This window comes from Ischnura elegans, chromosome 4 (assembly GCF_921293095.1).
Source record: "Ischnura elegans chromosome 4, ioIscEleg1.1, whole genome shotgun sequence".
NCBI lineage: Eukaryota > Metazoa > Arthropoda > Insecta > Odonata > Coenagrionidae > Ischnura > Ischnura elegans.
In genome coordinates this window covers 107,628,875-107,643,694 of record NC_060249.1, presented here as the reverse complement: position 1 = coordinate 107,643,694, position 14,820 = coordinate 107,628,875, and the positions used below count along the sequence as shown (strand labels likewise).

The following is a 14,820-nucleotide window of genomic DNA, read 5'->3' as shown; positions in this document are numbered from 1 at the left end:
ATTACCTCTCCCCAAAACAACATTAACAATTCTCATGAGTAAAACATATAGCTTTGCGGTTATAATTTTCCTTTCCTAATCCGTGTAGTGCTGAAATTTCACTTAATAAAGTAATCAAATTCCAAAAACTAGACTTGAATTGCAAGAATATGAGTCTATATTGCAACATAAAAAGAAACCAAGTACAAGTGCAACGTAAAAATGCTTTGTGTTGTGACACGGAAATAACATAATTGATAGTAGGCTTCCATGTGAAAAAAATGGGAAAATATCTGATGCTGTTGCATTACAGAAAAAGATTTCCACGCAGAAAAAAAAATTCAGTGAAAATCATGGAAATAATGATGAGAAGCAACCTTTGGTAAATTGAAAAGTAGAAACTAGAGATGTGCGAATAGTATCCGCGAATACTCGAATACCTCGAATACTAGAAAGTATTCGATATTCGAGGTCTCGAATAGTTATGCGAAAAGTACCGCCTCGAATACCTCGAATACTTTGAATTTCGCGTCGTACACTGTCGCACGCACGTCGTTGGTAGTTGACTCGGAAAAATGTACAGAACTCTACGTCTTTTAGTGCATGCAGCACCGTTATAAGCAAGTTGACGAACTACATCAAATTCGCGGGTCAGAGCGGTGAAAAGAGTTCGACGTGGGGAACCTAATTGATCCGGGTGAAAAAATCCGAAAATCCCCGGTTTCTCCCACCAGGAAACTCCAGTGCCGTGGGATAGTAACATCGGCGCATTTCCCACGATCTGCTATCCCCTCCATTCAGCACTCGCCTCACCCACTCTGATGTTTTCATCTTCTCCGAAATCAAACAAAAGGTATTCGCTCGGGCAGGGGTCGTATTACGAAGACCTTAGCTTCGAAAAAAATATCAAGTTACACGAGAACAATAAAGACGTGTCTCACGCCCCCCTTTTCTAGCCCACTGACCTTTTTCTGCCTACCTGCTTCGAAGTTCCCCATTTCTGGAGCTCAACTGCTGCATGAGTACCGTGGGATAGTAACATCACCGCATTTCCCAAGATCTGCTGTCCCCCTCTGAGGCTTTCCTCTTCTCCGAAATAAAAAAAGGTCCCAGCTCGCGCAGGGATCATATTACGAAGACCTTAGCTTCGAAAAAAATATCAAGTTACGCGAGAAAAATAAAAGCATGTCTCGCGCCAACCCCCTTTTCTCACCCACTGACTTTTTTTACCTACCTGCTTCGAATTTCCCCCTTTCTGGAGGTCAACTGCTGCATGAGTCATCTACTAGCCCGAAAGGTGTCTAACAATGACATTCGGCAATTATTATTACACCTTTATTGGATTGAAATATTAGTAATGTGCGCGTAATTTAAAAAAGAACAAGACCAAACGCGACGCATTTCTGACTTTATTTAAGCATTTTACGCGAGGAAATAAATGTCAAAATAGGATGGAGGCTTGGCATTCTGGCGAGACTCGATATGAGCAGCAGAGCTTCTCGGAAGTTGATGTGATATTTTTTTCCGAAAACATATATCAAGTTACAATTTATGAGTGGTGCTATAAATCTTTATTGTTACAGTCCCAGACGAAGGGATATTTTCTCAGGATATTTGGTTTCTCCCTGATAGCAATTCCAATTCATCTTCTTATCTCATGAGAACTCCCTAAGATGGACTGAAAATAATTGAAGAAAATCCGGTGGAGAAGAGCTTGTAATTTACAAAATGCCTCAGATTGTCAGCTAGCACTTGGCAGCAAGAGTGGGGGTAAAGCGATGTTAGTTGAATTAATTATATGCCCAATTGTTTCCATAAAATTAAAATATTCCATTAATCAGCTAAATTCCTGTTCGAATCCTTAAAAGGAAATCAAAATTACTCCCCAAAATCTTGTGTTGCCTGCTGCATAGGCAACCGAGTCAAACATTCCAGCATTCATCATTTAATATTCGAGGTATTCGAAATTCGAGGTATTCGAATATTCGAGGTATTCGAATATTCGAGCAATGATTTAATATTCGAATTCGATATTCGAGTTCGAGAAATCTACTATTCGACCCATCTCTAGTAGAAACAAATTATTTTAAAAAAATGCAACATAAGAGAATCGAACCTTGGGCCTTTGGATAGGAGGCGAACATTGTTACTACCGGGCTACCGCTCCTAATTGAAAATACTTCATTTCTGTGGGAATATATTAGACGTGTAAATGTTTAACTGCATTTTTGTTTAAACTATTGGTATATAACCCCATTTGGTTGGTGATTTGTGGACATCCTGATGGTCTACTAAACTACAAAGTTTGATTGAAATCTGAAACCCAGTTTTCGAACACCCCTTGTCAGCCACAGATTCGTGGTTCTTGGAAATCAGGGATATAATTTGGGTCTATGTGGTACTCTCTGACATGTTGCTTATAAGATGGAAGCTTGAATTCAGCCACAAACCTATACAGTATACATGTGCATTGCAAAAGAAAGAGCTAGCTTAAATGTAATCTTGACATCAAAAAGCTCAGTATTAATTACAAGGAGTTAGTGTGTAACTGAAAAAGATTTTGGATAAATTCTGAAGGGAAAAATCAGAAGGGAGAGGCTATGATTGACGAAAAATTTGGTAACTGGGCTTTAAATGGGTACATTCTGTCACCTGTTCCAATAAGGTGATAAATAGGGTAGTTTCCTTCATCAAAGAAAAAGAAAGGCATTGATTGTGATTCGTTACCCACCATTAGTGTATTCATAATATACAAATTATTTTGTTTTAGAAATACCGGTTTAGACGAATGGCAATGGTCACTTTTATCCTCATTTGAAAAAGGACAGATTGGCGCCCATGCGATGCCACTCCACGTGACGTCACAGGGACCTAGTTTCTATACGAATAGATAGGAGTTTTACATCGTCTGAGGTTACCAATGCATGCATGAGGCGCAGAGCTCAGGGAAACATGTCTTAATAATCACCTATTAAAACTGGCTAAGGTCGGAAAGTTTTCTTCGTTTGATAAGGTATTAATAATCCTTATTTAAGCCAAGCGCTACCAGCTAGCATGGTACTCTGCTACCTGCTAGCATCCTGCGTCATATCAGCGCTCAGAGCCTCGCCCCAGGGTCACCTCACTTGCGGCAGCGGGAACCAGGACAACATCACGCGGAGTTTTCCCGGCATTCATACTTACCCGTTGCATTTTCGCGTGCTTGAAAATTTTCACTTTTCATTTAATCGCGAAAAATAGATATCGTCATTTAAAAATCTTAAAGCGTGAAATACGTACTCCAGGAGTAATAATCTTTCGATTTCGGCAATAAAAAAATAATAGGAAACCACCCTATTTCTGTTGTTCTGTACAGTCTGGAACTGAAAATATTAAAGTTCTTGTGGCAGTTTCATAACATATCATAGACTGTAATCTACTTGGACTTTCTACTCTTTTTAAATGTCTTACATATTTTATTGTTCACTTACATTGTATTCCTGTTTGAAATCTTATCCTATTTATTGTGTTAAATGAATCAATAATTTTCCTGTGATATTTGATTGCTGGATAGGAAAGTGGAAAATTGTCTATTTATTTCCCAGTCATGCTGTGGAGCATCTCCACCTCATCAACTAAAATACTTAATTTTTTATTCTTATTCTAAATGTAATTAAATTTCAGTTTAATTGTGTGATTATTTGGTGCATTGTATAATTACTTCTCTATAAATATTAGTATCGTGTACATACATCATGTGTTTAATTGCATTTGACTTCCATTTGGATGAGATTTGTAATCAATGAGGGGTCAAAAAATTGTGTAAAAAATTGGGGTAAAAATTACTCTGTAGTCTAGAAAAAAAAGCACTAGCTACCTTTACAGGCAACTCAGCTCCATATAATAGCACTTACCATTTATTATTATTTACTGATGATTTTTTCTTACAAATTCAAAGCATTAAATATAATATGTATTCATGGAATATCTATGATCTTTATAATGGTTATTAAAGCATATTAACAATATTTTTTACAGGTATCTAATAGATCAGTGGCAGCAGTTGTGAGAAAATTGTCTTTTGATAAATTATCAGAAAATCTTGAGGATATAAACAAAAATGGCCCAGATAATTCAAGAAAAACTGAAAATCCAGAATTGCGTGGTGATTCTATTAGGGAGGGTGACCGAAAGGATTTTTTCCAGCGATATAGAAATTATTCAGGTATGGAATTTATGATGTATGTTTTTCTCGTTTGACCTCAATCTTACTAGAATGGCATCCAAAAAAAATTAAAAACTTCACCCATTCATCCTGGAATATATTTTGTGAGCGTTTCTGAAAAATGGATGGTTTTCTGTTGTATGAAATGTGGTCTTTCAGAGACATAAATGCGTTCCTCAGAGTCTAGGCAATGTGGCCTAGGCATGCATTTGCATCTATCAGGCTGAACATGTTAACATAATTGAGTATTTTTTAGACAATTAGTGTCTTTGTATTATCTTATGGCTAGTACTTATCTATACTATCTTGTCATGCAAGTACTGGTTAGTACTTGTATGACAAGATTGTCTTAAGCATTTTGTGTTATTGATATTTTTTATCCTATATAATCTTAACTTATTGTGCTTGGAGGGAGAAGAATATCCATTTTGCCTAAAATGAAGTAGTTCATAATATTAATTGTTCTCTATTTGATTGCCTTACATTGCTTATTAATTATTAAATTTAGCCAAAATATTCATGGGTTTTCGGGGTTAAATTCCCGAATATCTGGGCAAGTGATGGGGAGAGGTAGCACGAATAATTGAGAAAAGTTGGATAAACCAACTCTTTTATTTCTTATAATGTTGATAATTTAACATATATCAAACACTATATTATTACTTATGCCCATAGTCTATTATTTTAGATTGCTTCTAAGATTCATTGAGAGCTTAGTTCACCCAACCTCGGAACTTTTAAGCGACAATATTGTCATGGGACTCATATTCCCACTGCTCCATTTACTCCTACAAACTGTCTGTGCCGAAGAGTGCCTGGCTATGACTAGTGCGATCTCTACGCCCTTTGTCTCTGCCTCCACTTTCCCTACTTCTACTTCCTTCACTTCCACTTCTCCCTTCCTCTTAACCTTGACTGGTTGCATCTGCTTTTGGGGGTTACTCTATAAAGGTATGCTGGTGGCTAGTCCACAGATATTTCTTGAATAATGGATGGAGGATTTTAAGTTATTTTCAGCATGAATAAGTATAGTGATAAGGATATCAGTCATTAGTTTAGCACACTTTATAAAGAGTGACTGATATCTGTAAAAATTGCCAACTTGTCCATAGCTTGTGTTCTTCGTAGCTCATAATCAATAATTACTCATTATGCAGGTGATAGTGATCATAGCAGCAGAGAAGATGCTAACAGTGATACCTTCTATACTCCCCCTTCTTCTCCTTTATCCTTTGATGGTGAGCTTTGTTCCTCTGGTGATGAAGAAATGTTTGACAGTGAAGAAATGCCAAAAGTCTTCATTGGTGGGTAAGTGATTTTGTCCTCTCAAATCAAGAGGTTTGAATATTTCTGATGGACTTCCTGATTTAGTACTGTTATGTCATTTGAAAAATGAGTACACTGATATTTCAGAGTATCGTCTGGTATTGGTAAGATGTATCAAATGACCATGCGACCGCAAAAACCATGTTTCAGAAACCACACCAAACAATCATACCGCTCAAAGTTGCGCTAGAGGCAGTTACAGTTTCATGAGCATGCGGCGCATTCCACAATTCTGGGAAACAATAAACATTAGCTCTTGTGACTGCAAATAACATACAATCATGCAGCCATAGATGGACGGTTCTTGGATACTAGCTCTTAAAGCCGCAGATATTTTCATTGGGGAGGTTGCCTTTTCTTCTTGTCAGTCATTGCCATCAGTCAGTGTTGTTCAACACCAAGGTTGTGTATTCTACACCTCTCAGTAGAGATATACCTCATAACACCGAATGCTTACCATGGCCAAGCCTACTTGCTTCGCTATATCCATATTTTTTTACCTGTAGATCTTTAGCCTTATGACAATCCACCCCCGATCATTTGTAATAATGTAATTGTCACTATATTGCTGTATTTACTAAAATGAGCTTCCAGTGTACAGAAAAAACTTTGTGTACAGAAAAAACACCTGGGGGAGAGGGCAGCAGCTCTTCTTTATATGTGTGAAGGTGGAGACCATACTGGTCGGTACAGCGACACACATTTCACTACAGGCGTGGTAACATTTACTTTAACAGCTGTAGTACTGCGATGTGGAAGGCAAGGGGAAACCACCCCATTATTATCCCGAGGAGTTGCAGCTACTCCACTCAATTTTCCCCCATTCGGATCTCCAGGTGGGGACTAGTCAAGGGGTACATCGGCCAAAGGTGATAGAATGTTAAGGATAGGAACATGGAACGTGAGATCACTTCGTACCTGCAGTAGGCTAGAGAACTTGAAGGTGGAGATGCAAAGAATGAGCCTCAACGTATTAGGCATCAGCGAAATGATGTGGCCCCAAGAATGAGACTTTTGGAGTGGATGCTACAGAATGATACACACAGGATCGCTAAATGGTAATGCTGGAGTAGGCGTAATGCTCAGAAAGAGCGCCGGAATACGTGTTAAAAGCTACATACCTGCAGTTTAATGAAAGGATAGTAATGGTGAAGGTAGATACTGAACCCGTAGCTACTGTAGTGGTGCAGGTTTACATGCCTACGTCAGATTATGAAGATGAAGAAGTAGAAGAGATCTACCAAGATATAGCGGAAGTTATCAAGCAGGTAAGAGGGGAAGAAAATCTTATTATTTTAGGTGACTGGAATGCCGTCGTCAGCAAAGGTCAAGATGGAATAATAGCTGGGAAATATGGGTTAGGTAACCGAAATGAAAGAGGAGAGAGGCTACTTGAATTCTGCACTGAGCACAGGCTAGTGGTTGCCAACACTTTATTCAAAAATCCCCTGTGAAGAAGATACACGTGGAAGATGCCAGGAGACCTTGGAAGATTCCAAATCGACTACATTCTGGTGAAACAAAGATTCAGGTGAAGGACTGCAAAAGTTATCCAGGGGCAGATATCGATAGTGATCATAACCTTGTTATGATGAAATGCCACCTTGAATTTAAAAAATTGAAGAAAGCCGTTGAATGGCAGGTTGAAAAATTGAAGGAGGTTCAGCATCAACTGGCTTTTAAAGAAGCCGTAGAGAAGAGAATAGGAGAGGATACGACCAATAAACCAGTGGAAGAAAGTTGGAAAACCATTGGCAGTAGTCTGCAGGCAGCAGCTGCGGAAGTTCTTGGTAAAAGGAGAGTCTTTATGAAAAAACCATAGATGACGCAGGAAGTATTAGATCTCATTGAAGAATGAAGAAAATATAAGGCTGCGAAAACAGAGGAAGGACAGAATTGTTACAAGAGAATAAGGAACGAAATATGTCGGAAAGCACGGAAGGCTATAGAAACGTGGATGAAAAATATTTGTAAAGGCGTGCAAAACAATCTTAAACATGGAAAAGTAGAGGCCGCCTATAGGATAGCCTAGAACCACTTTAAGTAAGATGTACCCTAATACCCTTAGGGACAAAAATGGAGAACAAATGATTGAAAACGAAGACAAAGGGAAGAGATGGAAGGAATATTTGGAAGATTTGTACAAAGGAAGCAGCCTAAGAACGAATGCTATTGAAAACGAGAGGGAAGTGGATGCCGATGACATGGAAGCCCCAATTTTAAGATCAGAATTTGATGCAGCTGTAAGACACCTTAGGATAAATAAAGCACCTGGCATTGATGATATTCCTGCAGAGCTAATTAAAAATGCAGGAGAGAAGACGTTGAACCAGCCGTACAAAATCATTAGTGAAATGTATTCGACGGGTGAGATACCAAAGGACTTCGAGAGGAACATTATAATCCCTATTCCTAAGAAGAAAAGAGCGGAGAACTGCAAAGATTTTAGGACCATAAGCCTATCCACACATGCGTCGAAGATACTGACGAGGATCATCTTTAGAAGAATAGAGCGAAGAGCAGAAGAATATTTGGATGAGGACCAATTTGGATTCAGAAAAACAAAGGTGCAAGGGAAGCAATATTGGCCCTTAGACTGCTCATAGAGAAGAGAAGGGAAAAGAACAAGGCAACGTTCGTGGACTTAGAGAAGGCATTTGATAACGTGAATTGGAGAACAATGCTTGGAATCCTGAAAGAAATTGGGGTACTTTACAATGGCAGAAAAATCATCCTTAGTTTATACAAAAACCAAGTAGCGGTGATAAAATCAGGGCCCAGCTATGAAGAAGCAAGAATTAGAGAAGGAGTGAGACAAGGCTGTGCATTGTCACCCATAATTTTCAATGTTTACATTGAGAAAGCCATTAATGAAATCAAAGAAGAGGCTTCGAGAGTGAATATCCATGGAGAAAAAATTAGCATGCTAAGATTTGCCTATGACATAGCCGTTATAGCAGAAACTGAGAAGGATTTGAAGAATATTCTGGTTAATTTGGGTAGGGTAATGGTGAATATCAACTGAAAATAAGCACGAAGAAAACCAAGATATCAGTATGCAGCAGAAGAAAATAATTCAAGACTAACATTAAAATAGGGAAGCAAAAACTGATAGAGGTAGATGAGTTCAGTTATTTGGGAAGTAAGATAACTAGTGACGGGAGAAGCAAGAAAGAAATCATCAGCAGAATAACCCAGGCGAAGAGAGCATTCCACCAAAAGAGAGACCTGCTTACAGCGGGAAACGTGAATGTGGAAGTAAAGAAACAATTTATAAGAACCTACATTTGGAGTATGCTCCTGTATGGAAGTGAGGCATGGACAATGACCGAAGCGGAGAAAGCAAGGATGGAGGCATTTGAAATGTGGTGCTACAGAAGAATGATGAAGAACAAATGGATCGACTGAGTTAGTAACGCGGAAGTCCTAAGAAGAGTAGGAGAAAGGAGAAGCCTCATGAAAAACTTAACAAGAAGACGGAACAACCTTATAGGCCACATCTTGAGACATGATGGTCTGATGAAGACAATCGTCGAGGGACAAGTGGAAGGCAAGAACGGAAAAGGAAGGCCTCGGAAAAAATATATGGAACAAGTAAAGAAGGATGTGAAAGAGAAGAAGTACGTAAGTGTGAATAGATTAGCTGATAGGAGAACTGAGTGGAGAGCTGCGTCAAACCAATCCTAGATTCTTGACCAGTGATGATGATTTTTGATGGTGTAGCTACCTCATTCATTTCCTCACATACCCTTCATGATGTTCTGTGTTACATATTTGCATGCAATATGCACAATAACCACCGCTCACCCTCTCGCATTAATTTATCAACCCGTGGTAAAACAGCAACTGTAAATATGTGGGGCCATCCATGAATTCCACCAAATGGAAACTTTGTTTCCTTAATCAAATAATACGGATGAGTTCATTTTAAGTACATATCACACTACAAAATGTCAATTTAGGTTAATCACATTGGTCTAGCAGATATGTACTTAATTTGTGTGAGGCTTTCATTAATAATGCCACTGCAGCAACAATGCACGACTTCATCTCATGGATGCAAACTGCATATTATTGTAATGTTAGAGACAGTATCTGGACTTTTTCTTTTCTTCAACCAAATGCAGTCTAAGCAGCTAAAGCATTTGCTTGCAGGCATCTATTTGCCTATTTCAGCAAAATACACTTGATTTACCATTTCCTACTGCACAGAAGATTACGTTAGCACATTCCATCTGTTTTAAGGGGAATGAATAACTTTCCTTCAAAGAAGGGGTCACATAGTGAGTGAAATAATTCACTTTTTCAGCATTGCTGTGACTGTAATGTCAGGATAAGAGCTATTACAGCATACTGAATCAGTTGCATCACCAAAGGGGATTTCTGATTTGACACTGAATGGCATTTCCAGGTAGCATTTCCTAAAAAGGGCCCCAGGAAGGGCTTAAGAGGGATGCTGTAAATTTTAGCAACATTTGCAAGTCTGCATTGCCCCCAGGGTTGACATATTCAGACTTCTGAAAATAATAAAATTGGGAAAATGAACCACAAAATACCATATATGGATGGATGAAAATCCTTATGATTGTCATTGGTACTGATGCGAAAGGCCACTTTTACACAGTGGAACTTTTCCTGTGATTCATGTGGTCAAAGCTGACACCTAAGATGAAGTATGTTGATTTTCTCTTCTCTCCCCTCCTTCAATCCAAGAAAATGGTGTCCGAAGTCATGATAAATCAGGAATATAATAAATGGTAAAAACTCTGTATTTTACTCAAAATATTTCTGTTTAGTCTCCTTGTGCTCGTTCCGATGTCTCCAAAAGAACTGAAGTCTAATGTGGTTAAGTTCATTTCATTGTGCTCAAACTTATTCACCTGTATATTTTATTATTACCAGAGAGCATCCAAGTAAGGAAGACTTAGATGTACTGAATGCTTTGGAAAAGGCTGCCAGCATCAACCCAAAAGAATTCCCTCATATATATCAATGGAGAAGTTTGGTGTTGATGCACACCCATGAGGAAAGAGAGAGGTGAGAAAAACAATGCATTATAATTAGAGACAAGCAAAAGGTGGCCAAAGCACTGTTACTTTAGCCTAAAATCATTGTTATTTTAACAGATGTCAATGAAGGGCCATCCTCATTGTTAGTCTACCTATTAGCAACAAGTTTCACTTACCATTATGCATCCTAAATCAAAAGCAGCTATGTATTGTTATGCTGCAAACATTTGCCATGCGCATGTCATAATAAGTGGAAAATAATCAATTTTCACTGAGCATCGGCAATAACGAGTTCGAGTTATAATTAGTGATTTTCCTAACTATTTTATAAGTATTAGTTTATAACCAAATAATACAATTTATAATATTCTTGAGTAACTTAATTAACCCTTAGAGTATGGGAATGTTTTTATACGCTTTGCACTTTGACTGCGGCATTAATCCAAAATTTTTATTGCTACCTGGATATTTTGCACTTGGACACGCGCTACTCTCTCACCATAAGGATCACTAAGGGGTTAATTCTACCAGACCACCCCTCGTAGCAGGGTGTGCCTCCTCCACAGGGGTCTTTTCTGCACAGGCTGGCAGCTACAATCGTGAACTCCCGCAGCCTAAGGGTTAAATTCCATCGTAAGAATATTATGCCACACTGTTGTGCATGAATAGATGTTGTTATAAGTAATATCTCTCACTTAAAATAAATCTGAAATGAAAATAGTCACTGCAAAGTTGATTTGATGAACATGGGGATAATGTATTCAGAGTTCCAACTTTTGTAAAAAATAAACACAGGTGTACTGATTTCACATTGCTAACATAAGTTAGCATTATCAGCAAATGATTCACCCAGGAAGATACTAAATCTCGGAGAGAAAGCGAAAATAATAGTAAGAGCTCAAGGGGCCCGCTTGTCTGGATTCTTTAGTTAGTTAAGGTGCCCAGATAAAGGTTAAAATATTAGTTTTTAAGCAAATGTTGAAGTTATTGTAAAACAATGTATTAGAACCACCTCTTCATGAAGGGCTTAAGGGTAAAGGTTTGGCTCAGGGGTACCAAATTATTTTGGCTATGCCACTTAAATAATTGTATTCAGTGGAAAAAATTTCCCCACAAAAAATCAATTTGTCTCATCTGCCCCACCATAACATTCCATGTAAAAATATTTAAGTATCAAAGAGTAAATTACCATGAAGGAAAATGATATGACTGTATGTATTTGAAATATTGACTGCAAGAGTGACTTGGTGCATTCAGGGGGAGTGTGCCCTCAGAGCCACTACCACAATAGCAGTGGAATTTTCCTTTGAGTGCAACTGCTACCTGCTTGCTCAGTTATAGTCATGTCATTTCTCGGAGGGGTCTTTCTGGGCACTGCATGCCTGAGTTCTCATCGCTGATTGGTAAGAGTTCAGATTGTCATGTGAGATTGGACATGTTGTGTTGCTTAACGAATGTCATGCTCCACCATAGCACTCAGTTAAGTGCTTCCAATAAGGGAGACTGAAAATAAATATGTTACATAGTATACAACAATTGCCATGAGAAAAAATTCCCCTGGACCGGGAATCGAACCACGGACCTTTGGCTTTCCGGGCCACTGCGCAGACCACAACGCTATCCAGGTTCTTTAATTCTCATGGCAATTATACCGAAGCTCATGGTACTGAGTGTATGAGAATTAAAGAACCTGGATAGCGTAGTGGTCTGCGCAGTGGCCCGGAAAGCCAAAGGTCCGTGGTTCGATTCCCGGTCCAGGGGAATTTTTTCTCATGGCAATTGTTGTATATTTCACCGCCGTTCACGCGGCTGGTTTAGAAATATTACACATGTTACATAGTGGTTGGCACCTGTGCTGAGTGAATGCTCTGAGCTCTCATTTCCCTTGAATGCGACCACCGTGATTCCTACAATTTTTGATTTTTTCCCAGTGAACAATTTCAGTAAACTTTTCTCGGGTTTTGCACTGGGTCAGGTCCTCCATATCTCCTTCCAACGTTCCGATTAGCAACTCGCCCATCGTCATCAGGGATTCAGGAATCCAATGAATTGGATTGTTGTTGGATCCAATGAATTGCGAGTTGTTCATCGGAATGTTGGAAGGAGATATGGGGGACCAGACCTGGTGTAAAACTCGAGAAAACTTTACTGCAACTGTGATTCCTTATTGTTTTTAATCAAGGCATAAGTAGCAACCTCGAGAAAATAAACTATGATTTCATAAATTTATGTCCATCTTATTCAGTGTGGTGATTTTCTGTTGCAGTTGGCCCAGTCCATATTCACCAAGGTGGATAAAGCAGCCTCGGAAGTGTAGCGTCAGATCCTGTGATAAAGTTCTCTTCTGCTGATCAATGAGTTAAATCTTCTCCACTTAAAGTATTAATGTTTATGGAGGAAAAAGGATTATCTTGATTCTATAAACTTTTTCATTCTATTTTTGCAATGTCTTTGAGTTTTTTCTTTGTTTGGCCTCGTGGCTTATTTTTAATTTGAAGTTTTCAAGGAGAGATACATGTTTACTATTAATGTCATGGTGATTGCAGAGGTGATATTGGGTGGATGTTTTTCCTTCATAGTGGGTTTTCTCACTTTCTGATGCCTCATTTGTTACAATGTGGTTATTTGAAAATTTTACATTTTCTTGGAATTGAAAGCCTTTTTTTGGTATGAAAAAGGATTTACTGAAAAACAGTGCCTTTAGTCCTTGAAATTTTATATTTTTGTATGAAACAATGGAAATGTGGCTTCAAATTGTTATATGTAGTCAAAAAAATTTTATTGTCCTTTATTATGTACCACTATGTCTGTATGTGTGTAGAAACAACTGGTGGATGAATCTTCTTTTTAAATTTAATCCAGCCTGGTATTATTTTTACAGCTTAATCTAAGTAGTATGAGTCTTATACATATAATAATTTTTTGAGTCAATTATAACTTAATGGTGCTTTATTTATACAAATCCCTTGATGAAGACATTGTTTCATCATAATTTTCAAAGCTAGCAAGAATTGATTAAAAGCTCAATTGGAAATGAATTTTACTATTTTTCATTCACACACTACCTACTTATTTGAGTGGATAGTTTCCGTTTTTCAACATTGAAGAGGGAATGGTTATTAGCCATGAAAGATTTTCTACCCTTATCTCTCATACAAAGGGTGATGTCCTGACTGATTCAATTACTTGTCAATCCAGAGCCGAAAATACTGAAGATGTGGAATTTTCTGGTTATATTCCTTGTGTCATGAATAAGTGCACTAAATTATATTTTCAATAGTTTTTCAATGATATATTTTATTGCATACTACAATGTTTTTATACTTTGAAATGAATTCTTCGTTTTTTTCTGTGCACAAGCAATTTTTAAAAGATAATTTTAGCATTTAAAATAACAGACTTATAGCCTTATTTTTACCTTGTATTTACGAACTTTGTTGTTATTAATGCTAGAAACCTGTTTAAAATTCCACAATGCTTAATAAAAACGTGACCAATTCTGTTAGAAGAGTAAATTATTGAAAATCAACTACAATGTTTGGTTGATAAAACCCTGGTAATGCATTAAGTTGACTGTGGATTCATACTATGGAAGGGCTAGAGGGTCTAGTCCAGTGGCCTGGGTAAGGGACAGACCCGTTGAGCTGGGTCTCAAATCTGAGGGACGAAAAGACAAGGGTAGCTCCACCCCAAAGAGCTCCATAAGGCAGGAACGGGTTAAGAACTATAGAATAGTTCTAGATCTCTTTCTGGGGATGCAATTTCCTTAAACTTTCCCGGGAAGGACCCCCAAATCCCCTGGTAATGGGGGCCCCATCATAAGCCTCAGCCGAGGGCCCCCAATAACCCCAGACCTCCTCTGATCTTAATACTAGTTGTTTTTCGTGATGATGATACCTAATCATTGGAGAATAGTATTAATGTACTGATTTTTAGACCAATGAATATTAAGGTTCTTTAAACTACTAATCTGAAATGCAGTCTATCTACCTGAATAGCCTTGGATTTTACATGTATAACTTGCTATTTATGTGGCTTTTTAAATTATTTGTATTTTTTTGTAATATATTTTGCAAATAACTATAAATATGCCTCATGAGCGACAAGTCACACTCTTCTCAGAGTATATGGCAAAATAATATCCAAAAATGGCTTTTAAAGGGTGCCATTTGAGAGATTTGCTGTCGTTAGGTATTTAAATTATTTACTTTGCAATGATACTATTACCCAATAGATCCACTGCCACTTCATCCATAGCGGATCTTTGGGAGAGGGGAGATAATCGCAAAAATCGGACTAAAT

At 38.0% G+C, this 14,820-nt stretch overlaps 1 protein-coding gene across 1 annotated transcript in view; it reads left to right on the top strand.

The window, feature by feature from the left end:
• The window catches only part of LOC124157869 (ankyrin repeat and LEM domain-containing protein 2), a 35,990-nt gene extending 22,434 nt beyond the window's left edge, over nt 1-13,556 (top strand). The window contains exons 11-14 of the mRNA XM_046532927.1: nt 3,997-4,183; nt 5,341-5,491; nt 10,412-10,546; nt 12,785-13,556. Coding sequence (XP_046388883.1) covers nt 3,997-4,183; nt 5,341-5,491; nt 10,412-10,546; nt 12,785-12,869 — 558 coding nt within the window. The 3' untranslated portion in view covers nt 12,870-13,556. The remainder of the gene's footprint in view (nt 1-3,996; nt 4,184-5,340; nt 5,492-10,411; nt 10,547-12,784) is intronic.
• Nucleotides 13,557-14,820: the final 1,264 nt, after the last annotated feature.